This window comes from Thunnus maccoyii, chromosome 14, assembly GCF_910596095.1.
Source record: "Thunnus maccoyii chromosome 14, fThuMac1.1, whole genome shotgun sequence".
Taxonomy (NCBI): domain Eukaryota; kingdom Metazoa; phylum Chordata; class Actinopteri; order Scombriformes; family Scombridae; genus Thunnus; species Thunnus maccoyii.
Window position 1 is genome coordinate 26,782,862 of NC_056546.1, and position 26,632 is coordinate 26,809,493.

General features: G+C 38.9%; 1 protein-coding gene across 1 annotated transcript; it reads left to right on the forward strand.

The window, feature by feature from the left end:
* Positions 1-17,557: 17,557 nt before the first annotated feature.
* ogfrl1 (opioid growth factor receptor-like 1) lies at positions 17,558-26,632 on the forward strand. Its single transcript, XM_042434409.1, has 7 exons — positions 17,558-17,901; positions 19,090-19,176; positions 19,358-19,436; positions 19,749-19,827; positions 20,156-20,222; positions 21,433-21,578; positions 22,569-26,632. Exons 1-7 carry the CDS (start codon positions 17,716-17,718, stop codon positions 23,119-23,121), a joined length of 1,197 nt encoding a protein of 398 aa, XP_042290343.1. The 5' UTR covers positions 17,558-17,715; the 3' UTR covers positions 23,122-26,632.

The window sequence follows — 26,632 nt, forward strand, 5'->3', positions numbered from 1 at the left end:
GACTAAGAAGCAGGTTGAAGTCTCAGCAAAATGCTATCAAGTCAAACACCTTTTTTTTTAGAAAAACTATATTGTTTCCAGGAGGGGGGGGGGGGGCATACACATTAAATAAAGATATCTCTTTATGTTCAAGTTCACCCTTGACAAGAACAAATCTGCCATCTTTACCTTTTATTTCTGAAATAAGTTCAAAATTAAGAGAATTTAAAATCAATATGGCAACTCCCCTCTTTTTTATCATTTTTGTAGGAAGAGAAAGTATTTTTAAAACCCATTAGTTTCTCATGTTCAGAGGCAAATGTGTTTCTTGCCAGAATGCAATATCTATCTTCTCCTTTTTCATTTTTGCTATCATTTTGCTCCTCTTAATTGGATTATATAGCCCATTTACATTAAATGAAAATATTTTATAGTACAGACTGTGCATTTATCTCACTCTAAGAACATACTGTTGACACCCCGATCCTGACCTCAACAAACAGGGCACATAATAAACTACGAGAACTGTGATACAATACACAAACAGTATCAAATAGTACTTCCAATATAAAAGGTGACATATCACCTTTGGTAAGAAGGGGAACAGGCCACAATCTGGAGCCCACAAAAAAGGTAGGAAAAAAAGGGGGTAAAGGGGGAAAAAAACGTTGTGACTGACCTTCCGCGCTAGCATTTGCCTTGTTAAGGCTAAAACATAGTCAATTAGAAGAGGTTAGTGTTTTCCTTATGTTAAAAGATGTTAATTGGTTAGGTTCAACTCACAACACCGAATTAACTACAGGGAATAATATGACTTACTCCAGTCCCATTAGTGAGGAGGAAAAATATTTTCATTCATCCATTCTTGCGAGTTGCCCAGTGGAATCCTCTGAGCTTCTCTTGAATTTGTTCCTGGTGATCTTTCCTGCTCTCGCATCTGTTTGCTCTTACTGTATTCTATGGCATAAGTTTATGCAAGGTTTCTTCTGTTATGTCCCAAGTCTTATTCTGGTGGAAGGGCTCATCAAAGATTAAGCCCCATTTTCTTAAGTCCTCTGCCACTTTTGCTGCACTGTGGTAGGTGACTGTGCTGGTACTAAAGTGAACGATCATCCTGGTCCGTGGAGTTTGAAAGTGAATGCCTTTTTCCTTCAGCTTCTTTTAAATTGGGATGTATTCCCTTCTCTTTTTCAGCACATCCCCCACGTAGTTGTGATTGAAGTACACTCGCTTGTTCTGGACGTGAATCTCTTTCTTCCAGGCTGCGTTGAGGATTTCCTCTTTGACTGTGAATTGTACAAAGCGGACTGCAATGGAGTGAGGTGGTTTTCCTGTGGGAGGATGCAGGGAGAGTGATCGGTGAGTACGTTCAATACCCAAGTGGTCCATTTGTCCGAAGCTGAGTGTTTCTCCTAGCTCAGTCTTTAGTAGGTTTTCGACCAATTTGGCAATTTACGAGGAGCTTTGCATTTTCTGGCACCCCATAAGTTTGAACGTTATCATGCCTTGAGCACCCTTCCAAGTCAGTGATTGGGGAGTGAATTAAGGGATTTTGCTAGGCCAATGCCGGAGCTAACCAGCTATTTGGCCATAACCTGACTTGCGCCACTGGAAGTCCCACATTACAAGCTTTTCTGATCATCATGGTTGGAATGACCACAGTGTGGTTAAGGTTAGGGGCCGATCGTGGTCACGGTTTTTAAAAAACATGTTGACTTGTGGTTGGAAATGGGAAATGAAGTCTAAAATTTTGCTGACCCATTCATCCACCCCAACCTCCCCCTTACGTGGACACAGTCGCTCTATAATAACGTCTCCTGATTTCCTTCTTTATTCTTATCATAATTACTACAGCCGTTAGGGGGTTTCTGTCACTTGAATGTAAATCGGTCGTTTTGGGGCACTTGCTTAAACGACTGATCCTGTCATATTTCTTGGTATGACTGTCACTTCTGTCACTTTTTGTGTGTACAACTAAGTGCAGTACCATGAATGCCTTTGAGGAGAAACTGACTGAAGGTGTGGGCTCTTACTTCCATTTAGACAACCGAGCACATTGAGACAACAAATACAGTTATTGAAGTTGTGGAATGGCAGGCTTTTTCACCCCACCTTGGAGTGTGACCATTACGGAACAAGTATAAACACTTTGGCCTTCATACACATTGAGACAACACAGTATACAACCAGGTTCACTTGAGTTCAGAGTGAACCCAACCAGTGTATTATTGATACATCATTAAATTTGTAGTCAATCATTCATGGGCAGTACTAAATGTCCAACCGTGGACAAAATATTGACGTTATGGTACACCAGCTGCTTCTGGACTGATTTTGAAATCGAAATTTCTCAATTTCTTTTTTGGGTTTCAGTAGACTGAATCACTGCTGATTTTGCCACTATCCATGAACAAAATACATTTATTGGTTTGAGACGGTCTGGTTTTTGGTTCTAATGATACCTTTGACCATTTATTCAAAAGCTGAACAATATTAGACCATGTGAGATAGGCCCTAAAGAGTAAAATTGCCTGTGTACTACTACTTGCAGTGTACTGAATTTATTCTCTGCTTCTAAAACCAAATCTCCAAAAGAATAACCCTGTTTTTGTGCATCCTTTCTCACCAGACAAACTGGATGAAAATGCAATAAAGATTTTCTCTCACTGTCTTCCCTGTTTATCAATTTTCTCTCCCTTTCTGTATCTCTTTTTCCTCCTTGTGCCTTTTTTAGGCTCATCTTTTTTCAACCTCCCATTCCATCTCATTCTCTCTCTCTTTTCTTATTTCATTTGGTATTAATCTCTCTTTCTCGCTCTCTCTTTCTGAGAGCGCTGAAGCAATCTAAGCTGATTTGTCTGAGAAAACAGTGCAGTCTGAGGAGACAGTACAGCGCAGAGGTTTGGGAAACACAGTCACACACACACAGTCATTTAAAACTCATCCAAAAAGGGAGCTGTGAAGACATCGATTTGGGCGACTGACATTGACAGAATGTCTATCAGGAGCCTTCAAGTGTACATACTTGAAGGTGGCAAAATCTCTCCCTCGATTTGTCTCACACACATGCACACACCCAGCTTATACACTCCATACTTTTGCCTGTGACTACATTCTCTGCTGGCTCACCGCCTGGCTTTTTCTTTGTGTACAACCCAAGGCTGGACTGGGAAACAAATGCTCTACCTCGTGCTGTCTGTGCAATGACATTGATGGCTGTAGCTCTGCCAGCATGTTGTCGAGCCAGCACAGGAAAGTCTGTAGAGCGTGCCCAGCAACCAAACAATCTGCTGTTTGACTAACCTTGAATCACTGGCAATATCTGCCCTCATGAGCATAACAGAGGAGACCTTCCCTTTAGAAATGCAGCGTCAATGTAAACTCTGTGCGCAGTGCGTGCATGCGATGTTAACTACATGTTGGGTGATGGGAGAGTGAAAAAGTGTTGTTTGGTATAAGTTGAATGTGATTGTTTTAAATCTTCTTTTCAGTCAGTTAGCAACCCATTGAGGTTTAGTATTTTGTTTAAGGACACTTTGACTATCTCTTTCTAGTTGTGGGACAAGGAAAGAAGACGCTTAAGTGTGTGTATTTCAGTGGTTGTAAATAATATATGCCTCTCAACATACACTGTAGGTGCTGTTAATTGAGCTGGTATGCTTAAATGATTTAAAGCCCCTCTGTATAGGATTTGAAACATTCTGACTCTGGAAACTCCCAGTGGTAGTATCAAAAGTCAGACAAAAGAAGAATGAACTCATCCTACTAACAACTAACATGTGTATCCAAAGCGTGCTATATCTTATTCCTCTGTGCTGTAGACCTCCATTGTTGTCCAGACACTATTAAAAACATGTCAATGAGCCACACCACTGTAGTCAGTGACATGTTCCTTCATCCCTGAAGAGAATTGTTACCGTAGCTTGTTAAGAAATGGCTCCAAAGTGTAAAAATCACAATAAGGTAGTAACTTGCCACTGCGCATGACTGGAAACGCAGTTTCTGAGCTTACAGAGCTTGGAGTTCTTTGAGAAATTAATAATTTAGTAAGTCAGGAGGTTGTGTTAAGTAGCACAACAAGCTACCGAAGCTGTAAACGGAACCACGTTTCCGTGCATACACAGTGGTGTCTGCCATACTAGGAACCTCACTCACTTACTATCTCATTGATGTTTTTAGTCTTTGGAGCCATTTCTAAACAAGCTATGGTAACCATAGGGACAAAAGAACATGTCATCCAGTGCAGCGCTGTGAGTCATTGACAAAGGTCTACAGCACAGATGAACACAATATATCAGGCTTTGGATTCACACACAATACTTGTAAGTAGGATTAGTTCATTGTTGGTTTGGCTCTGCACATGAGATTTGTTGACACTGAGAAAAACAGAAAAAAGCCAGCCTTATCCTGTAATCAATCAAACTTTATTTGTCTTACTCTTTTTGTTCAACTTTACTTCTCACAACATAGTGCAATTCAAAATAAAATGCTTCACAGATGACAGACAAGCAGGTAATAGAACAGAGCAAAAAACTGTAAAACAATTTGAGACTAATGCCCACAGTAAATAAAAATGATGTAGTACTAAAACCAATAGAAAAGGTTAATTAATTAAAATAAAATAAAAAACTAAATAAAAGACAGACAATGACAAAAAAAATCAATAAGTTTGAATAGAACATTTTAAAACATGAATACAATAAAACAAATGATTAAGTAAAATAGATAATGTCCATAAGATATTCTGATCAAAAGCCAGGCTGAAGAGTTAGGTTTAAAGTTCATGTTTAACGATATCAACACTTCCAGCTGCTCTCAGTTCCTCAGATAGACAGTCCCAACTGCTAGGAGCGCAGTAGCTAAAAGCTGCCTCACTTTGGAACAAGTAAAAGACTCATGCCAGGGGACCTGAAGGGTTGTACTGGTTCATACCTTACAAGCATGTCAGACATGTAGGCTGGTGCAAGACCATGAAGTGTTTTAAAAACAGTAAATAAATGTGAAAATCCATACAGAAACTGACAGGCAACTAGTATACGGACTTTAAAACAAGGGTAATGTATTCTTTCCTTCTGGTCTCGGTCAGCACCTCGGCATCAGAGTCCTGAATCAGTTGTAAATGATGTATAACTTTTTTGAGTAGACCAGATAGGAGAGTATTACAGTAGTGTAGTCTGCTGGATACAAAGGCATGCATTAGTCTCTCCATGCCACTAAGAGAGAGAAATGGTCACACTTCAGCTATATTTCAGAGATGATGGAAAACAGATATGGTGACATTCAGTTAAATCAGGACAGGTAAGTCCCAGGTCAAGTCCAAGTCCTAAACTTTGTTTTTTAGTCTTGAGTCATTGTTCATCCTTCATCAAATTTCAAATTTTTTAAAAGTTAATAGAGTAGATTTACAAAATTAATGAGTGCTTTTTAAATTTTGTATTTATTACTTTGAACTATGCATTTAAAAGCAAACTGGACAGGTGTGCCTTGGTACGTTCTTCCTGTGACACAATTACAATCTTTTATCATTTTTGAGCCTTCTGTTTGGATGTTTCCATCTGTTTTTGTTTTTCTGTGTGTGTGTGTGTGTGTGTGTGTGGGTGTGGTGTGTGTGTGTGTGTGTGTGTGTGTGTGTGTGTGTGTGTGTGTGTGTGTGTGTGTGTGTGTTTTCTGTTGACCACCACTTTACATCTGAATGTGACAATCTGAGGTATCATCTGTTGTCTGTCTTCTGATCTCTGCTGCAAAATGAGCTGTAGCTGCAAATGAAGAGTTGAACTGTGCTTTTAGAACATAATTTTTATTTGGCTTGGGCAGGATATACATAAAGTACAGCAAGTAAAAGATTAAATTCCATGTGAAGTCATGAATAATTGGTGTTAAAGTCGAGTTCCTAGTCTCTTCTAACTTTGTCAAGCGAATGATCACATTCATTACATCAGTCTTACACGAGTCCAAGATGTGATTCAAGTTCACAATGTCCTTACTGACATTTATGTCCTTGAGTGAGAGTGGTTGGGAATGGGAAGTTGAGATTTCTTTAGAGCTAGCATCTTGTGGCCTTGAGTTTTACTGCATTTTAAAACACTTGGTGCAAAAGTGGCCCATTGAAATTTACCTGGCCAAAGAATAAAAAACTCTTAATGATATCATGCCAGACAAAAGATACCAGATTAGCCAGTAAGACATTATAGAGTACGGTGATTTTATGATAACTGTGCAGGTTCATCTTAATCATCCAGAGGTAACAATTAATGGAGGAAGTACAATTCACTGCCCTATCTAGAATGCACCAAGCAGAAATTAAATGATGGGTTCCACCACCCCGCTACATAGTAAACACTGCTGTTGTATGAGGGTGTTTGAATATAATTCTGTTATTCTTAAAGCAGCAGCCTTTTTGTTTGTAATTGTATGTGAAGAAAAACAACTTCTCTGTTGTCCCTAACTTGTAATCTACATTTGATGGGATTCATTTGATTAATTTATTAGTTGATGTATTGATTTGGCAACATTTGGAGCTAGTGGCTGATGTTCATTTTCCACCGGTTCATCTTTTAGCCATTGTGGATGCATAATTTATCATGGGCAGCATTCACGCCTGTAGCCTTTAGTGTCTGTAAACAGGTCAGTGTAGACAGCAGCCTCATCTGTTACACTGACACTTAGTCGTTAGCCATGAGCCCGACTGTCTGGCTGAGAGATTAGCTGCTTGCGCACTGCTACTTAAAAGCTCTGGGGGAATAGAAAATGGAGGTGAAATTCAACAAAATATATTTGGATGCGACATGGAACAGTTAGAAGAGAGTCTGCAGTAGTGTTTGGATTGCGTTTGACAGATTTTCTAAGCATTATTTAGTGGAGGAAGTTTTTCAACAGAGCTTTGCTTCACACACACACAGCTGACTTGAGATGGGCTAGAGGTCCTAATTACCAAAGCGGAGATAGTGATTTTTTCATGAGCTGTAATCTGTGCTGATTGCTGATTGTTAATCCTAAATGACTTGACACAGCGCTCTGAGATTGTGACAATCATTTGTGTCTGTTCTGCATGATGATAATAGATCAGGTGTCGTTAACTAGAGCAAAGACTATTTCCCTCTTTACATTCCCAAAGCCATTCTTCCTGTGGTTTTCAGCATCACATAGTTACAAGTTGAACCTTCTAAAAAGTATTCTATGCTCTGAACTAAGAAAAATGATTTGTACCATAAAAAAAGAGAATTCTGAGACGAATAAGTCAGTAAAAGGTGAGGCTGTCATTTACTTTTACTCCACCACCATCTTATTGATAATGGTCACTAAATTCAGTTGCTACACTGGTCTATATTTTTACTATGTCCTAATAATGGGTCACTTGACAATTTGTAAAGTGAAGGGGGGCACTTTACAGAGCATGTTAGCATGTTTTAGCTCATTGTTTTGGTTTTCCGACCTGCAACTGTTATGTTTTGGATCAGACTCACAATTCCTATCAACTTTATTTCAGATGCGGCAGGCAGCTGTTTTCAGTGGAAAAGCTCTAATAAACCCGTAGAATGCTACCTCCTTATTAGCGACTAGCTAGTGGAGCATTTAGTGGCTTAAGAGTCAGAGTTTGTGGAGACCAAAAAAAAACTAAAAGGAGAATGAACATTGAACACAGTGACTGTCCATTAGCAGTATCTGACACACTGGCTGGCCTATTGTATGTCCCATGCCCACACACTTTGTAAAGGCAGGGAATGAGGTTTGTTCCAAACCAACAAGGTCTTGCAGTAGCCATTATATTTCAGGGTACATAATCCAGAGTATGTTTGGCCTGTGAATGAGTGGGCGGAAGAACAAAGCAACGGGCTAGATGCTGGAAGAGCTTCTGTCCACCCAAAGTGGGAGGTTGATTTATTTGAAATAGTACACACAACTGCAGACTGTGGAGTGTCTAGAGAATGATCCTTTTCACCATTCATGTTATGATCTTTTGAATATCTGCCTGATGTCCGGTAAGCCTTGGCTGGAAAAATACTTATGATGTGAATGAGAAGGTTAAGATGATGTCACAGCACTAACACTTTAAATTGCCAGCATCGAGGTTGATGTAACCGCTGCTACCCTAAACTCCCTCCACACGTAACAGCAGCCCTGTCAGGAGGAGCTCCACTCAGCAGGCAGCAATGTCATCGGAGTCCCTCATGCCAGCAAGGACTTAGCCCCATCTCTGAGTGAATCCACAGGTCTTATTTCTGCAAGCAAGAAAAACAGCAGCACTGCAGCACTCATTGAACCAGCTCAAAAGGCCACTCCTGAATTAGCTGGGTGATTGAATTCCTGTGTTAAGATGGACAGAAACACATTTGTCTCTGTGACATCAATACAATGATAACCTTGCTGAGGACATCTAAGAACATAATCAAATAACTAAACTGTTATACGAACAGTGACTTACAGTGTTGTATTGACTATTTCGTTTGCCATTCAGTTACTCAAGCGCAGCATCTTACGGAGCCCCCCTGGGGTCAGTTTAAAGTCTGTCTGCACAGTTTATAATCCATGCCCTGAAATTACAAATCCATGCCCTCGGATTTGCAATCTATGCACTCACATGTCTTTTGGAGGTTTCACAGCTTTCAGTGTGTAACTTTGTGTTTATTGTGCTTTTCACTGCAAAACCAACCCAGGGTTTGATATAACTCATGGCGGGGCTAGTAAAGGTTTATGCAGAGCAAGTTGAGAGTCTGCAATGAGAGCACTTTTTAGGAGATGTTATCATTTTCAAGACACATGACCTATGAACTGCATTGTGAATCACTGAAGTACACATGGCTGCACTCTTGGCCTGCTAGCTTCTTACCAGTGAATGTGATGGGTCGCCAAATACGGTGTAACACTAGTGCTTGAAAAAAATGTCAGTGAAAGAAACTAATGAGGCCACAAAAAGAAAGAGGGGCTTTCTACTGTCATGGAAGCAATAATACTTCTGGGTGAGCAACAGTGAAATGTCTTGTACAGTCTGTCAGCTAACTCGCTAGCCGGTTAGCATCCTCACTGCATAGTTATGTGCATGTCTTCTGTGTGACTTTGACAGCAGCAGCCTCTGCAGGAGACACAGCTCTCTGTTTAAGTGTTAATCACCAAGGTTTATACACAACAACATATGCAGTTTCATGAAAGTCAACAAAATGCCAGGTCATCATGACTGTTTTTTATGACATTATTGACATTATCTCATTACTGCCAGCTTTGTCAACATCTGCCACAGAAATCTCTCCTAAAGTTCAGATACTACAGCTGTTGCTCTCTCTGTTTGTTTAACTGTGGTTAATAAAGGTTTAAACCTGAAGTAACAAACCTGAGTGAACACAAACAAATGCCATCATGTTCTTTCTCACACTGTTCACTGTTAGTACATTTCTGCAGATCTCTCAGCATTATTTAATCGTTAATGTTGATGTTGTTAATTGAGTTTATTATGAAGGTTACCCATACTCTCTGAAATGTTATTATCATAAACTCTGTTCTCTTCTCCCTATATGTTCCATACTATATGGCTTTACACAAAATATGGAGAAACCTTTATACAACATTCATTTACTGATCCAGTATGTGCCTAATTTTATATTTGGCATATTTGTGTAATATATCAACATTATATATCCATAACTAAAGGAAAACAACCAAAGGTTACTAAAGGGAACTCCACTATTGTACATGTTATGTATAATAAATCACCACAATTGTGGAAAAAAAGTTATTTTCATTGAAAATATTTCCAGTGAAAATATACAAGGGGCCAGTAAAACTCTGATCTACTGGCCAAGTGGGCCAGTGAGGAAAAAATGTTATGTTGAATCCTGCAACCTTTCAGTTTGAGGCAGCTAATGTTAGCTTCCCAGGCTAACGTGTTAGCCAAACTTTGTGTCAGTGACAGTGTGAGAGACTTCCATTTATGGTGAGATTGCTTCTGGAGCATCAAACAGGGTGAAGACAATTTTGAAATTATATGTTTTTTTTAATTTTTAAATCATTTTTAAATTAATAATAGTATCATAATATTTAAACATAATTTTAAATTTTTAGGGCACGGTTTACAAATCTGTGTACATGGATTCGTAATTCAAGGGCACGGTTTATAAGCCATGTACACAGATTTCTAAACCGAGATTACAGATTTACACATGGATCTTTTTTTTCTCTCAGCTGACCCCAGGGGAGTTCCGTAGCATCTGCCCTGTTCTCTGCCAGAATCATTTAATGCCACACTTCCTGGTTTTTGTTTCCCTGGGAAGGTGTTTAAAGAGCATAACTGTAAACATGATTTCTCTTTCCATTCATTTAATTCTCTGAGTGTGGGTTGGATTTTCACATCATTAGTGGACCAAACTTATGTTTAATTTGCATGTTTAGAGGCAACGGTGCTCTGTTATACTTCAAAATCCCTCTAATGGGATTTATTCATGATTAATGCTTGATTTGAATATTAATAGAGTGGGCTATGGACCAAAATCTGATAGTGTGCTTTGTAGGTTTACTATTAAGACAAACAGGCTTCCATATGTTAAAATGCACGGCAAAGGCAGTTACAAAATGTAAGATAGTATTATTCTACTTTTCTCACATTCTTAATCTTCTGTACTATAGCAGTTTGTGAGCATTTGTGCTGTTCTCTTAATCTCTCTATCTCTCTCACACACACACATGCATGCACAAACACACACATACACCAGCTGAATACTGTGGGCAGTTATTGCCACCATGGCACCTACAGAAACTTCATCAACAGAAAATCACTGATGTCACATTGCTGGACTGAACCCTCTTAATTGACAGGTGATCTCTGGGAAACCCAGTGACAAAAACAATCAGGAAAAGAGTTCTCAAAAAAGCAGCTCACAGATTACCACTTAAAGACAGTAAACTATGTTTGGCTCTGTTTCTCATCTCATTTAGACGCACTTAAACTTGACAGCAGAGAAAGTACCTTTTCTTCAATCTGTCCTTGACCTCGCCATCTTTTCACTCTATCACTTTATTCTGCTGTCACGGAGAGACAGCTGCTTACACACACACACGGGTATGGTCATTACGGTTGATGGTTGGTTTCTCAGCATCAGCTCAGGTAACTAACATGCTGTTAATGGCAGCGACACATCCAAAGTCAGTCCCTGGAGAAACATAAATGGTAAATGGACTGTACTTGTATAGCGCCTTTCTAGTCTCCCGAACACTCAAAGCACTTTTACAGTACGAATCACATTCATCCATTCACACACATTCATACGCTGAATGGGTACAGGGGCTACCATTCAAGGTCCCAACCTGCCCATCAGAGGAAATCTAATCATTCATACACATTCACACACTGATGGCACAGCCATGAGGAGCAATTCTGGGTTAAGTATCTTGCCCAAGGACACATCGACATGCGGACTGGAGGAGCCGGGAATCTTCCGATTAGTGGACGACCCGCTCTACCTCCTGAGTCTCAGCTTTTAACACACAAAGTGCTCGATAGGAAGGGAATATTGAGATGTCCATTTCACTTAGAGGTCTTTTCTTAGCACGATGCATGCTGCTTCTGTGCAGTCAGCTACAGCTCAGAGTACTTAAGCATTAGCCCCATGTGTGTATGTGTGTGTATGTGCACAAGCTTGTCTCTATACATCGTCAACCTTTCTCCTCTTCTGGTTATTTGGTCACAAGCACAAAGAGCTACAATACACACATGGACATTCAAACACATTGAGGATGGTGCTGGTGCTGAGACACTCGGTATTACATAGAAAACACTGCCCTCTGGTGGTGAATATAAGCATGTGAATCCCACATCTTCTAAAACACATTTGAACTTTGACATCCATATGAAAGTTTCTGTTTCGAAACGTTTTTTTTTTTCTTGAACTGTTGCAGATCACAGTTTTGTACAGATGCAGCCATGTTTAATGTCTCATGCTACCACTAGACACACAGGCAATCATTTCTCAGGAAAATCATTATAATAAATGAATGCATTATATTACGGTATTTCCACATGTGAAGTATAATGGTTCACAATATGAATCAGCCTTGTTATTATAATTATTTGTCTACAGCTGCAACGAATGGTCAATTAATTGATTAGCTGATCAACAAAAAATAAACTGACAACTATTTTGACAACTTTTTAAGAAGAAACGATCACATTCTCTCTTTTGAGCTCCTGAATGTGAATATTTTCTTGTTTCTTTATTCTTTTATGACAATAAACTGAATATCTTTGAGTTGTGGACAGTTGATTGAGACAAAACAAGACATTTTAGGTTGCATCTTGGGCTTTAGGAAACACATTTCCTGGCATTTTATAGACAGAATGACGATGAATCGATAAATAATCAACAGATTAATCAATATTGACAATAATGGTTCATTGCAGACCTAGATGTGTCAGATGTGAATATCTCGCACTTTTTCACATACGTTGAGTGAATGTGCTTTATATATATGAAATACCTGAAAATAGCATGTGCCTATACAGTATGATGTGAATTTATCACAACAATGTGTTTCATATGTGTTACCTTTCTCTTTTGTAACATTAAAGCTGCATTAATCAGGGCGGAACAAACAACAAACTGAACATCACAAACACCTTATAAATAAAGTTTACATTATTAACATGTTAGCAAACAGTTACTCATCCAACGTTAGCATTCAATTGGAGTCATTCTTCTGACCACCTGATGAAAGTAAGTAAGTCCAAAATTCACTCTCCTGTTGGCTCTGTTTTATGTCCACCAACTCCTGAGAAACAACATCTGGCTACTTTAACTGCTAAATGCTCCATAATGTTCACCAGTAAGTCACTAACCAGCTAGTAGCTTGGGTGATAATTCTGTGAGGATTTGTCACTACAAACGACCCCTTTCACATTACGCATAGTCATTTGAGACATTGTTCATGTACAAATTTTGATTAGTGCAGCTTTAATTACCCTCCTTACATAAATGTCCTTGTGGAGCCTGATGTTAAGAATTAAAAGATGCAAAAAAATCAGATAAACAACATCAACACACATAGGAGAATATAAACTAATTAAGAGAATCAGCATAAATGAGAGAAACGTTTTAAAAAAAAAACTGCTATGGAACAAAGACATATACAGTTCGTGCTTATCACGACTTCACAACAACAGATGAGCCTAAACATCATAAAGGACTATAAAAATATACAATTAATTTTTGCTGCTCTGCTTTAATTGCATTCATGATTGGCTTATTTTTTGCTTCTCTGGATGCATCTTATATGTATTGTGTGTCCATGCCAATTCAGCTTAGGCCAGTGCTACTTTATTCTCTATCTCGCTCTCAGTTCAACATTGCAATGTTTTTTGTTACCTTCTGCATCTTATAGTCTCCTGGAGTTACATATTTGTTTGTAATGTATTTGACTTGTACAGCATATACTGTATAAAGAGATTTCTATTCTCACAAAACATACATCCTCTGATTTTATTTCATTTGAATAAAATGGTACTTAAGTTTATTTTGCTGGTGCCCCAATTTATGCCACTGATGAAGTGCTCTGGTATAAATGTCACTTCCATTGAGCGTGTTATTTTCTGAACAAGTCTCTACTAAAATAAAAGCAAGGTTGACCACTATGCTAAATGCAACAGAGGCAACTATAGCATATTTATAAAATGTTAACATCTTAGCTTTTTGTGCCATTAATATAAAGCTCAGATTTAATTAATATAATTAATTGATTAGTCTAAATTAATCTGCCATTATTTTAATAATTCATTAATCATTCAAATCATTTTTCAAGCAAAAATTCAAAATATTCTCTAGTTCCACCTTTGCATTTGTGGATTTTCTGCTTTTCTTTTGACTGTAAACTGAAAGTCTTTGGTTTTCGTCTTGTCATTCAGACAAAACAAGTGATTTGAAGTTGGGCTTAAAAAAAATTGTAACAGTTAAAATTGGTGATTTTCACTATTTTCTGACATCTTACAGACCAAACAATGAATTGATTGATTGAGAAAAAATATCTTAGTTGCAGCCCTACATTAATGCTTGGTTCTTACACTGTGTAGCAGTGAGAGTATACGCTGTCACTATACAGCATGAGGGTCATTATTTCCCAACAGGATTACGCATAGCATTGCCAGAACACATTAGAGGAAACAGGCCAGGGTGAAAGCAATAAAATACTTACTGGCAGAAAACTCCTTTGTGACTGACACAATATTGGAGCAATGAAATGATAAGAGTATGTAAAGGCAGTGTCGCTCTGTTATTTTGTGCCTTAGCATAAGGCTCATATTTAGATGAAATGTTTACATACTTGGAGCCTCACAGGCTGTTTCTCAATCCTCAGATTAGGAAAAGATCAACTTTAAGTCAGCTCTGTTCACCTCTACAACAAAGTTGTTATCGCTGACTGTGTGACTGTCACTGTTCACTCGTAAACAGATTTTCTAAGAAGTTGCAAATACATTTCCCTGAACATCTCTGTAGTTCAGTTGATTGAATTTTAGTAGTCATCTGATCTGGAATTTCCACCATTAACAGAAATTGATTTATGGCAGTCAGAAATCTCCTGCAGTCATGTGGTGCTTGGGAAATCAAACATTCACAACCTCCAACTGCACTCACTTTCATAGAGAAATCTATCATGCACACACTCATATCGAAAGGCATACATATAACAGCTGTCACTAAAAATACTATAAAAGCATCACTTCCGTTCCTCTATTTGCTGACAAGACGAGACTACTGTGCTATTGACTCACAGGTGTCTCAATCTCCAGTTTCACTTGACATTTCAACATTTCACAGATCTTCTTTCCAACTAGAAAAAAGACTTTTACACTGACCTCTGCAGCAGCGGCCCCAGCTGGAGGGCTGAATGCACTTTATAATCAGAGTCACATCGATGTCACAGGTGTTGTTCATGTTGGCTTGTTGTTCTGAAGCCTCCCCTCCAGGTGAGTCTTCTTCCCAGTGTAAGGTACAGGCGGATACTGATTTTATTTGGGGTGAAGTCATTTTTAACTTGTTATATTTTGGTAGAATTTAATTTTGAAGAAAAGGACACCTAAACTGTGAACTAAAAAGCCAGGATGATACTAAAATACTAATATACAAACACTAATATCAATATTAAAGTCAACTTAATGATACAGTAAAAAAAAATGTATGCATTACTATTAAAGATCCCAATTAATAATGAAAAAACTTAATAAATGGCTAATATTAGCCCCATACTGGTAGTTACTGGTTTCCTTTATCTTGGGTCTGAGGATTACCTAGTATAGACGTCATCACACCTTGTTGTGAGAAAGACTGAACTAAACTACTTTTTCCTGAAATTCTGAACTGAGAGTAAATTAGAATAAAATAGAATACAATATACTTTAATGTCCTCATGGGGAAATTTGTCTTGGACCCCGCACTGCAGTTCTGTTCCCAGAACAATAAATCCAAAAAGAAATTAGAGCAATAACTGGCCATTTCATTGTCTGACTTTCCACAAAATGTTTATGGTTAGTACTGATTTGAAATGACAATTAAAATGCAAACAAACTGTACATTTGCGGGGTGGTTTCCTAACAAGAGAAGTACTGTATACTAACAATGATTCTGTAGCTGCTGTGTTGTGAGAAAAAAGGACAGGCGCAAGTATGAAACCCAACACAAGTCTATGTGTTTGATGCATTTGTTGCTAATAACTATGACAGAAGGTCACAGAGCGGTTTGGCTTTAAAAGTTCCTCATACAAACTCTGAACCGGGGAAGACTGGTTTCAGGTACTATGCACCTTACTACTGGAATACTACAACGCAGCTTAAAGCCAGAGACACTTGTTCCCCTGAGGGCCTTTACAAGCTGTTATTCTTCATAATGTTTATGATTGTTTTAAGTAGTGTGTCTGAGTGTGTATGATGTTTGTTGATGTGAATGAACCGTCTTATTGTGTATCCAGTGTATACGTATGTAACCTGTTCTCAGGTCTCTCTTGTAAAAGATGATCTTGATCTCAATGAGATTTCCTGAATAAATAAAGCTTGATAATAATAATAATAATAATAATAATAATAATAATAATAATAATAATAATAATAATAATATTTTTTCACAGAAAGGCTTTTAAGTAATTTTTTTGCCATGCATGGTAGGAATATGATCAAGCATTATAGGTGGCCTCAATTACTAGATTTTGACAAGCAGTAAAGCCATAAATTTGAGTGAAAAGACCAGAATTTTCATATACCTTCTTTTTAGTTAAAAGTTAATATCTTAAAATTACAGCTGAGACTGTCCTAAATGTGAGCCTTCTCCCTTTGTTCCTGGTGTGACATTGATAATCTCAGGAGGGGGTACCATAACCTCCTCCTGTCCCAGTGTCACGTGACGCAGCTCTGGTCCTGATGCTGCTACTACTGTTCTGTATAGGGAGTGATTAATGCCACACAGTAGCCGGGTGAGGAAAAAGCAAAGGGTCTGTCAGCAGCATTATGGAATATAAAACCATGGGTTGAACATAGCATCACCTTCTTGAGGAATAAATTACAATAGAAAATATATATTTTATAAGCATTTTATTTAAAAAAAGTAATGCAAGGAAATATATACAAACAAAAATGTATAAACAATTATTGCATGGTTAAATGTGTTGTGAATTAATGGGACTTTTAGGATTGTACATTATGATTTGGTATGATCATAAAATACATTTGAGACACAATGGACACACTCTTTCTGTATTCCACTACACATATATTTGATGTACTATGTAAACAACAGATTTTACAAAAAACAAAAATAAAGAGAAAAGGAAAAGTCCAACAGCCATACTGTATGAAAAAAAACATCGTTCTTGTTCTGCATCACATGTAGCTGAATGGAAAATTAGTTTTCATAAATTATGGCACATGGCAAAGACTTTGAAAGGGTAATGTTAGCTGTAAGAGCTCTGGTAACTTTAAAGTTACCAGAGAATATAACATTACGTTAGTGAACTAACCTTAACGTATTGAAGAACTTTCCATTAATTACTTCTGTAACATTACAACTGATGATACTTTGATAGTGGCTCCACTTAATACCGGTTTGCTCTCTTCTCTTTCTCTCTTGGGTTTTGAACGAAAGTACTTTTTTCTGCTCAAAATATTTCTTGGTGGAATGCAATATCTCAGGAGAACACAAAAGTACCTCAGGATGGACGCAAATTTCCATTTTCGTTATCTTCACCACTATCTTGACCGTAGGGAGCCAAGAGGGACAACTGAGTAAGAATTATATCTTCTTTGTTTGGGAGGGGAGAGCGAGGTGAGACTATAATATACAAAAACACTTGATTAAAAACTTTGCATATATCTATATAAGAAAACTTATACATGGTAGAGATCTGCACTCTACTGAATCCACCGTTCTAGTTAGTTGTTTAATTAGTTTAACATATACTAACACTATCAGAGGTCATCTGATAATATTTTTTTAGCAGCTATCGAGACAATCAATACGTATTTAGTTCACAATTCATTGTTTGCGGCTTTAAGACTTCTTCCCATTCCTCTGCGGCACTAACCACCTCTCATACAGAAACACGCATCATCGTTGCTGATCTGGAAATTCCCTTTTCTGCCATTTAAAAGCTCAGCTGAGGGCAGTGTGAGCCCAGCGCTCTGCAAACCAAAAAACGAGGTTGTGTGCAAAATTATGTAGTATTTTGTGCAAAGAAGAGAATAATAAAAGAGAGCAGGTGTTGCATGTTTTTTAAATGGGAAATCTGTTGGGCAGCTGGCGTTTCAAGGAGCCGAGCACCGTTGAGGAATGCGACTCGACGTGGGGGTCGGACTCAGAGAGCGACGAGCCGGCGGCTGAAGATGACAGCGGCATCTCCGAGACCGTCAGCCCGGCGGAGAGCGACCGGGCCGCGGGAGACCCCGGAGACACGTCGCCGCAGGTACAGTGAGGGTTATGTTTGATGCATTTGTTGGTACAATGACATGTGTATCACCGGCAGCGAATAATATTGACAAGGCCAGGACATAGAAAGGGCAACCGAGCAGCCCCGAGACATGCCACTGTTTTGCTTGGAGAGCATGCAGTTAAAGCCAAACTTAATTCAAAAATATGTCAATTTTACATAATCCTGGTTATAGGCAAACATATATACTGTCATGTTGTGAACTTTACTGGTTCGCTTCAACGTGGCATTAAATTCACCAAACAGTGCTTCATTTAAATGGTTAATGACTCTCAAATTTGAGATGAATTGACATAAATTGATATAACCATACAGACTTAAATAACATGTTGCTTCTAAAGGGCTGCAAAAAGTAAACTATATTATTATTATGTACTGTATGGTGTGGTGATGTTATGTTTGCAAACATGGCATTATAGACGAGCTGCATACATTATTTTCTTGGTTAAAGATAGTTGGTTTTTCCCAATATTGCTTTTCCATTTGAAGTTACTGTCTCTGCCTGCTGGTTTATGTAGGAAATAAAAGCACTTCATCAATGATAGACTCAAGATTATGATCCCTGTGACATAATTTATGATAATAGCGAACTGGATGGTTGTTATTAGACTATTTCACACTGTTTTAGAATATTAAAATCAGCAGGTTGTATCAGGCTGTAGGACTATTTGAGAAAAGATGGAAAAATTAAGAAATCTCATGCAGTGTATAGCTCTAGGTTGTTTTTTTTTTAACAGTGGCAGTATGATACTGTATAATTCATACACTGTGCAGTATACAGTGTAGATGTATTATATATAACAGGATTAGGCCCAGTGTAACACTGTGAGCCTTTCTGACCAGCGTAAGTTAGCATGACCCAGATTTTTTATTTGAGAATCAGATCTAGTTTCCAGCGTTCTTTTGTAACAATTGCACGGCAGCGCTGATGTGAATTGTCCTCCTTTGCTAGAAAGAAATGGATGATGACAGCCCTCGACCTCAAAGCAAAGTCAGTGCTTTCAATGCAGCTGAATGGCAGATGAGTGCTTCACTGCATCTGTGAAAACACTGGATGTTTTATTTTCAGGCTCACATTTGAGCAGAATTTCTTGCTTTGTCTTTTTCTCTTTTTTTAAAATTTCTTTCCTCCTTCATTCTTTCATTCCTTCCTTTCTCCCTCAGCTGACTGACTCCCCAGAGTCTGTTCCAAAGATGAAGAGGAGTTTCTACGCTGCCAGGGACCTCTACAAATACCGTCACAGCTACCCGGTACATGCAGACACACACATACATGCACTGTAACAGGAAAATCATGTAATTGTGGTGCCATTTATAGCCAAAAATGTAGACACACAATGCACACGGCTGTTTTTTCACACACACACACACACACACTAATGTAGACAACCTGTGTGATGTCTTTCATCTGTCTGTGTGTGTGTGTGAGTAGAACTTCAGAAAGTCCCGGCTACCCAATGAGTACCGTAACCTGCGCTTCTACCTGAACAAGATCCCTCTAGTACCTGATGGTGAGATCCCCTACACACACACACACACACCACACACACACACACACACACACACACACACACACACCACACACACACACACACACACACACACACACACACACACACTATGCATGCAGACCTACTGACTGTGTGGAGAGAGGCAGTGTTGGCTTTGGGATTAGGGAGTTTTGTTTGGCTAAAGGTCATGTTTGACTGTGAAAGACCAGCAGATTAGTGAATTGATCCAATGTTTAAACACGCTTGCTTACCCACACACACACACTATAATGCATGTGTGGGAGCTAATTATTCCCTGTCATCTTTTCTCAGGTATCTATATAGAGGAGATTCTGACAAAGTGGAGAGGCGACTATGACAAACTGGAGCACAATCACACCTACATTCAGTGGTGAGACATGTCATCAGTCTATTTTGATTTTGATATACCTTACATGTGACTGCTTAAACTCTTAATGAACTGGATTGATAATTGCATGGTATAAGCCACAGTAATTGACTCGTCAAAGCTGCTTTTTCAATCAACTCGTCTAAAAACCTGAAAAACCGAAAAATCGGCTGCAGATCCTGAATGTAAATGTAGGTCTTAGCAGAAACATCTAAAGACAGTTTTTAACTGTCAAACATGTTATTTAGCTTTTTTAAAAGTGTTTTCATTACAGTCAGGAAATCCATTTTAATTTGTTCGTGTGGTGTTCTATTCATTTTCTGTGTGGCAGGCTGTTCCCGTTAAGAGAACAAGGGCTCAACTTCTACGCACATGAACTGACTCAGGACGAGATCAAAGTAAGACACATGCAAGCGGACATGCACATAGAAACTCTACACACATTGTTTGTATCCTGACATCATTTTTAATTGCGTATGTTACTATCGGAGCTGCTAACTGATTTGTTTGCACTTCCTCATTGCACAAGTGTTCACCATGGTTGAGTGATAGAGTGCATCCTCTGTTTGCCCCATAAATGAAAACAGTCCTTTTATTAGATGGGATATTTTGCATGTTTAAAGATGGGTTCATAATTTTTTTTTTTTTTTTTTTGTAGTCAAAAGCCCAAAGGAACATTGAAACAGGTTTTTCTTGCTGTAAACATTCCTCCTGTTCATGAAAGCACATTTGAAGGGGTTAATATCCAGTATGAACAGGAGGAATGATTAAAGCGAGGAAAACCTCTTTCACTGTTCATATGGACACCTGACTGTTATCTTAATACATACTTGAAAAATTGTGAATCTGTCCTTTAAATGAAAGTGTACTGAAAGTCGTTGCAGTCAAGAAAAAAGTATGAGTAATAAAAATCAGCTTGTGGTGTGACCTAAATGGTAAATGGACTGCATTTATATAGCGCTTCTAGTCTACCAGCCACTCAAAGCAATTGACATCATATGTCAACATTCACACACTGATGGCAGAAGCTGCCATGCAAGGTGCCAACCTGCTCATCAGGAGTGATACAGCACTTTACAATGTTTCTAATGCTCACTCATGCACAAAGCAATTTGGGATTCAGTACCTTACTCACGGACACTTCAACATACAGACTGTAGGAGCCGGGGATTGAACCACTGACCTTCTGATTAGTGGAAGATCCGCTCTACCTCCTGAGCCGCAGCCACCCAGCCAAGCTATGTTTAGGCATAGCTGCCATCCTTGGCATAGACTCTTAAGTGGGAACTCTACTGGAGGGATGAACACCAGTCTTCCCAAAGATTTCCCTCATTTGGTAGTTAATGATGGTTACTAACAGTTAATTTTTCTATGGTTGCATCAATTGGAATTTACACTCCCTTGTTATTTGTGCAAACTTGTCTTTGACCAAATTGACATGTGGTTTTGGTGATCCAATCTTAAATTTGACAAGAAAGCATTTACAGATTTATTTTATGTCCATGTGCTCCATCATGTGATCACCCCAAATGCAGTGTTAATGCCAAACAGAGAGGTGGTCTTGTACCTGTCAGTGGGTTTCTGATCTGCTGTGTCGAATCCTCTCAGGAATTCCAAAGCACTCGGGAAGCCAAGCGGAGATTCCTGGCAGCCTATTCCCTGATGTTGGACTTCTACGGCCTCAAGCTGCTGGATAAGAGCGGGAATGTTGCTCGGGCTCCCAACTGGCAGGAGCGCTTCCAGCACCTTAATGAGTAAGCACACACACACACACACACACACACACACACACACACACACACACACACACACACACACACATACACATAAACACATTATGCAGCAGCTTAGGGGTATAAAGCTGCAGCCAGGATTTGTGTGAACTTATCGCTCGGTTGCCAATCGCTGCTTTTTTGTCCCTTAGCAAGGCAATTATTCGAAATCCTGTTCAACTTAATTGTTTCCTCTATCACCAGCCAAATGTGAAACAACATGTTTTAAGTCCACAAACAGATGGTTAAAGGGTAGTTTAAAGGGGGGATAGTTTTTTGTCTTTCACATCTTATTTCTATGGTTCCACGGCCTGAGAGAAGTCACTGCGTTTTGTTATCAAGGAAGCTCCTGAATGTCACATGTTAGGGGTTTTTACTTTGAAGTATATTTTTCTCCTTCTACCCAGCATAGTCTCACTGCTGTTACAATACCTCCTCAAATAACAACCCCCCTCTAAACCCTACCATCTGATGCTAATTGTTGCCATTATCTCAACCGCATGAAAAACAACAAATTCTTTTCCATAAAGCAGCTGCCCATTAGGGTTTTATTCCCTTCTCTTGCTCTTAATATCCCATCAAATATGCACAACGACTTTTGCATCTGGTTTCTAGATTCCTCTCAGGCCAAACAACCATCAGAAACAAACAAACCCATCCACCTTATCCCTAGCCCCTTTTGTAATTATGGGTATGACCTCCAGTTGTTCCCTTTACTGAACTGGCCTCTGTGAGAGTTAGCGGTATGCTAACTTCCCTCTTCTTTTTGGGCAAAATAAATAACTTGGGCACACAACCCTTCACTCTCTGGGGTCTAAAGGCCAGTTTAGATTAAAGATTTGCAACGAGACAAAACTGTTTTAGAATGTTGCAGAGAAAAGTTTCAGAGGTGTAAACTGGCCCGTCTCAGCTTGACTCAAGCTGGCTGGTGGTGTCACCCACGACTCAGGCTTCTGCTTTGTTTTTTTGAAGGTCCCAGCACAACTACCTGCGGATCACCCGCATCCTGAAGTCCCTGGGCGAGCTCGGCTATGAGGCCTTCAAGGCCCCGCTGGTTCGCCTGTTCTTGGAGGAGTCGCTGTGCCACAACACCCTTCCCAACATGCAGCACAGTGTGTTGGAGTACTACGTCTACACCATCCGCCTGCCAGCCACCCGCAGGCGCCTGCTACGCTATGCCCGCCAGCACTACAGGCCTGCCCACGCCTTCCTCTGGGGTCCGCCACCTAAGAGACGTGGTGGTGCTGGTACTGGAGGTGGCATGGGGGCTGGAAGTAGTGGAATCAGAGCGCCTGCTCCAACACCAGAAGAACAAAGGAGGGGGGAGGAGAGCATCACCTCCACTTCTGCAAGTAGTGGGATTTTTATGTCTTCTCATGATGCCATGGCATGCCAAGACCTGGCAGGAGGAGGGCTGAAGGGCTGCGCAGGACTCAGCTCCAGCATGGCTGGGCTGGATGGAACGTTGATGATGATGGGAGTTAGAGGAGAGAGGAACGAGTACAATGAGATTGTTCCTTTGTAGGGAGCCAGTGTGTTGAATAGGGTTTGATTAATACTTGGTTTTGAACACAGAAACAGCTGTTTTTAAAAAGGAACCAATTCAATTGTCAAGGGAAAAAAACAACAATTCATTGTTTATGCCAGAACTTAGCAGGGTTATAAAGCTTCTGGAAGACCCTGTAGGACACTGAAACCCAGGGTCATGACAATAATAGTAAAACATATTCATAGATCTTTAGAATCTGATAAACATGTTATTAGAATCTCTTCAGGTTAAGGGCTTACCATAACGGCTATGACATTATTTCTTTGCCGAAAGGGATGGTGCGGTGGAAGGTCATATTTTGAGCCAAGCTAAGGAAACTCGCCTTGGATGGAATCCCAAAACCATCTTAAACAGTTGAGACCCAAATGTGTCTTGCAAGGCTTTTCCTCACCAGGGCTATAAACACAACTTAGACAGAAAATTGCCTTATTTAATGTCGTGGGCTAGAACTCTGGCAAATGTGAAATGTGGTTTCTGACACTGAAGACCATTTTAAAACCAAAGGTGTCTGCTGATTGGCATGTTGGTCTTAGGGAGGAATAGTTCTGCTTACTCATCAAACACTGAAGCTACAGCTCCACTGAGCCACAAGCTGGACTGAGCTCACTTTACACAAGCACTGTAAAGTAAATATTATAATGTGAAGAGGGAGATCAGGGAGATTATTTTTCTTAATTTTTCAAATTCTGTGAAAAACATAAGGGACAGAAAAGACAAAGAGAATGACTTAAAAGGGCAGGGGTGGGCCAGTTTGTAATAGCAATACTTTTAAATCCTATTTTCTGAGATTGACTGGAAGTTTTGTTGTTAATCTCTGATAGTTTTAGCAGGCACAATGTAATATTTATCTATTCTGCAATTTTATTTTACTCTAAAAGTTGATAGTAGCTGCTCCCTTTGAAAGTTGTACAAAACTGTAGAGCAAAAAAAACAAAAAAACAAAATTTAATGACTTGTTATCAATAAAGACAAAGTTAAGAATAGATAGGCTTTTTAGTGACATCACTACTTTCCTGTCAAGTGCGACTGGCACCATGGAGGAACGTTGATGATGGCCAAATGTAGTTTGTAACAACAGATCAAGGAAAAAGATTTCTGCTGTTGTTTAAGGCAAAAGAAGCAGTGTAGAAAGATCTGTTTCAAAATGTAGCTTACTGTGACACAGTAATCTGTCTTTCATAGCCCTGTTGACTCCACAAAAATAATATCAAACTGTCAGCTTCACAACTAGCCTAGTTTCTGCAAGATACATTTTCTAGTGATAATGTAGCTACATTAGTTAGCTAGTGTTAACAGAGATGTGGTTAATTAACCACTGGTTTAAAGCTGTCACTATTTCAAGAAAGTCAGGTTTGAACATGTAAGAACTATTATGTAATTTGCTCCAATTAAGTTGAATGTTTTCAGCGCTAGCCAAAATTGTTAACGTTGCAGATAGCAGTTCCTTTCGATTTTGGTGCTTCACTGAGTGACAAGCCAACAGGTGACTTTAGATTGGTTGTTGTGTAACGTTACTGTAAGAAAGTTGCATTTTTAAAAGGCTGCAAGCAGCCTCGCTTTTATCAACATTTTTTCCATCTATTGTGTTGAATCCAAAATGCTTCCAAAAAGCTTTTTTCTCGGGCGGTTTGGTGTCATTATCTTTTCAGCACAGCTAGCTAGTTTCTTTCATTTTGCGGTAAGGAAGCTAATTAATTGAGTTTACTGATAGGGCTACAGGTCATGCATTAGATCAGTGACATTGCATTTTACCAGCAGGTGCAACCTGCTGTGCTTATAGACTGAGTATTGAATTGGGACAGATCATTACAGATTGAATATAAAAAAAGTTCCACGTTCAAATGGTAGTTTGAATTTCAAATAAAAGATGACAGCTCTACTATGGTTTCATAGCTTATGTTGATGCTTTACATAGAATCCACAATCCTTCATGTATAACATTGGTGAAATGTTGGATTGTTAGTTAAAAACAGCACAGAACCATCATGCTGTTCACAGCTGTTATTGGCCAAGAGCAGAATATGGACTTTCAGTGTGGCTGCCACTGGGTGTGATGTGTCACCTGAATGTCCTCTATTCTTAACTGAACAAGATGACTGGATGTGGTCTGTGACTAATGTTATGAAAGCAGACAGGTGATGTGTGTTGCACTTTTTTGACAATCTGTGTCTTCCTGTTGAAAGTGCTGTAGGTTTCTCCAAATCGCTGAAAACAAACCTACATTTTCAGGAACTTGCTGCTTCATGAACATGATTGATTGGACTCATATTGTCTCACCTTGCAATATTTTGGCTAAGTGATATGTGAAATTAAACAAACACCCATATTCCATGATATACTATATATACATAGTAGGTGGTGATACTGTTGACTTTATCCCTCTGAATCTGTCGGTTCAAAGCTTCTAGGTGTAAATGCACAGTATTTTTGTTAGATATTAACTGCTGTAAAATTGTTCATTTACCTGTCAAAAATTGGTCTACAGAAATAATGTTTCCCATAGAACTGTACTCCTATGAGTGTGCAGTAGTCTCTAAATTAGCATGCATTAATCCACTGAATTAACTCTCCACTGAAAGGCAGGGTTACTGTAGCAGCTGTCAAGGCAGTGTGAAGCAGGTTTTACTGCAAGATTTTACACTCACCTGGGAAGCTGTCAAGTATTATCATATCCTCCTCAGAAGTTGACAGCATTACCTTTTTGTGTTAAGTTTTTAATAAAAGGCCAATGTTAGCCTGATATCAGGAAGCATGTATTGGTCTGTCCAGTCAGCCAGTAGGGACAGACATTTGCATTCCTGGTTGCAATAGAAAGATATCTGTGAAATTAAAAGCCATGCAAGGTGTAAGACAGCAATGGTGCATATGAGCAGGATTTAAACATTTTTCCTGACTTTGTCAGCTGTTCTTCCTATCGAGTAAGACCTTGATTATCATTAGTTGACAAGGTCTTTACATTTCTCCCCAGCCAAGTATATCTGATATAATTGTAAAAAAATAACTTTTCAGGTGAATTGTGTGATAACATGGACTTAATATTGAATTTGTAGTATATTGTAAGTATATATACATATAAATATGTATGTGTGTGTGTGAGTGTGTATGCGTATGTATCTGATATTCTTAAGTGCCTCTTTTGTATTTTTTATGTTTATCTGTATGCTGTATCTTTCCCAACTAATTTCCTGTACATCCTGTTTTTTGTACAGCATTTTGATATTTACATTATTGTTTGCATTATGGTCATATACGGTATGAGTATTAATGTACAGTAATAGCAGGAATAAATTCCATTAGAATTGGTTAAGAGGGGAGGTTAATAATATATAACACTTGAAAATGGTTTGTATCTGGCTTATTTTAAAAAAAAATGTGATTGTTCCACAGATGAATATTCACTATGCTTGCTGGTATTGTTCAGCACATTTGCCACCCTTATGCCCTACAATGTGAAATTTGCCACGATTAACTCAAATAAAAATGGGGA

Coding starts and splice junctions, on each gene's coding strand:
- ogfrl1 (XM_042434409.1), top strand. CDS start 17,716: ATGGGAAATCTGTTGGGCAGCTGGCGTTTCAAGGAGCCGAGCACCGTT. Junction 17,902..19,089: donor CCGGAGACACGTCGCCGCAG/GTACAGTGAGGG, acceptor TTTCTCCCTCAG/CTGACTGACTCCCCAGAGTC. Junction 19,177..19,357: donor AATACCGTCACAGCTACCCG/GTACATGCAGAC, acceptor GTGTGTGAGTAG/AACTTCAGAAAGTCCCGGCT.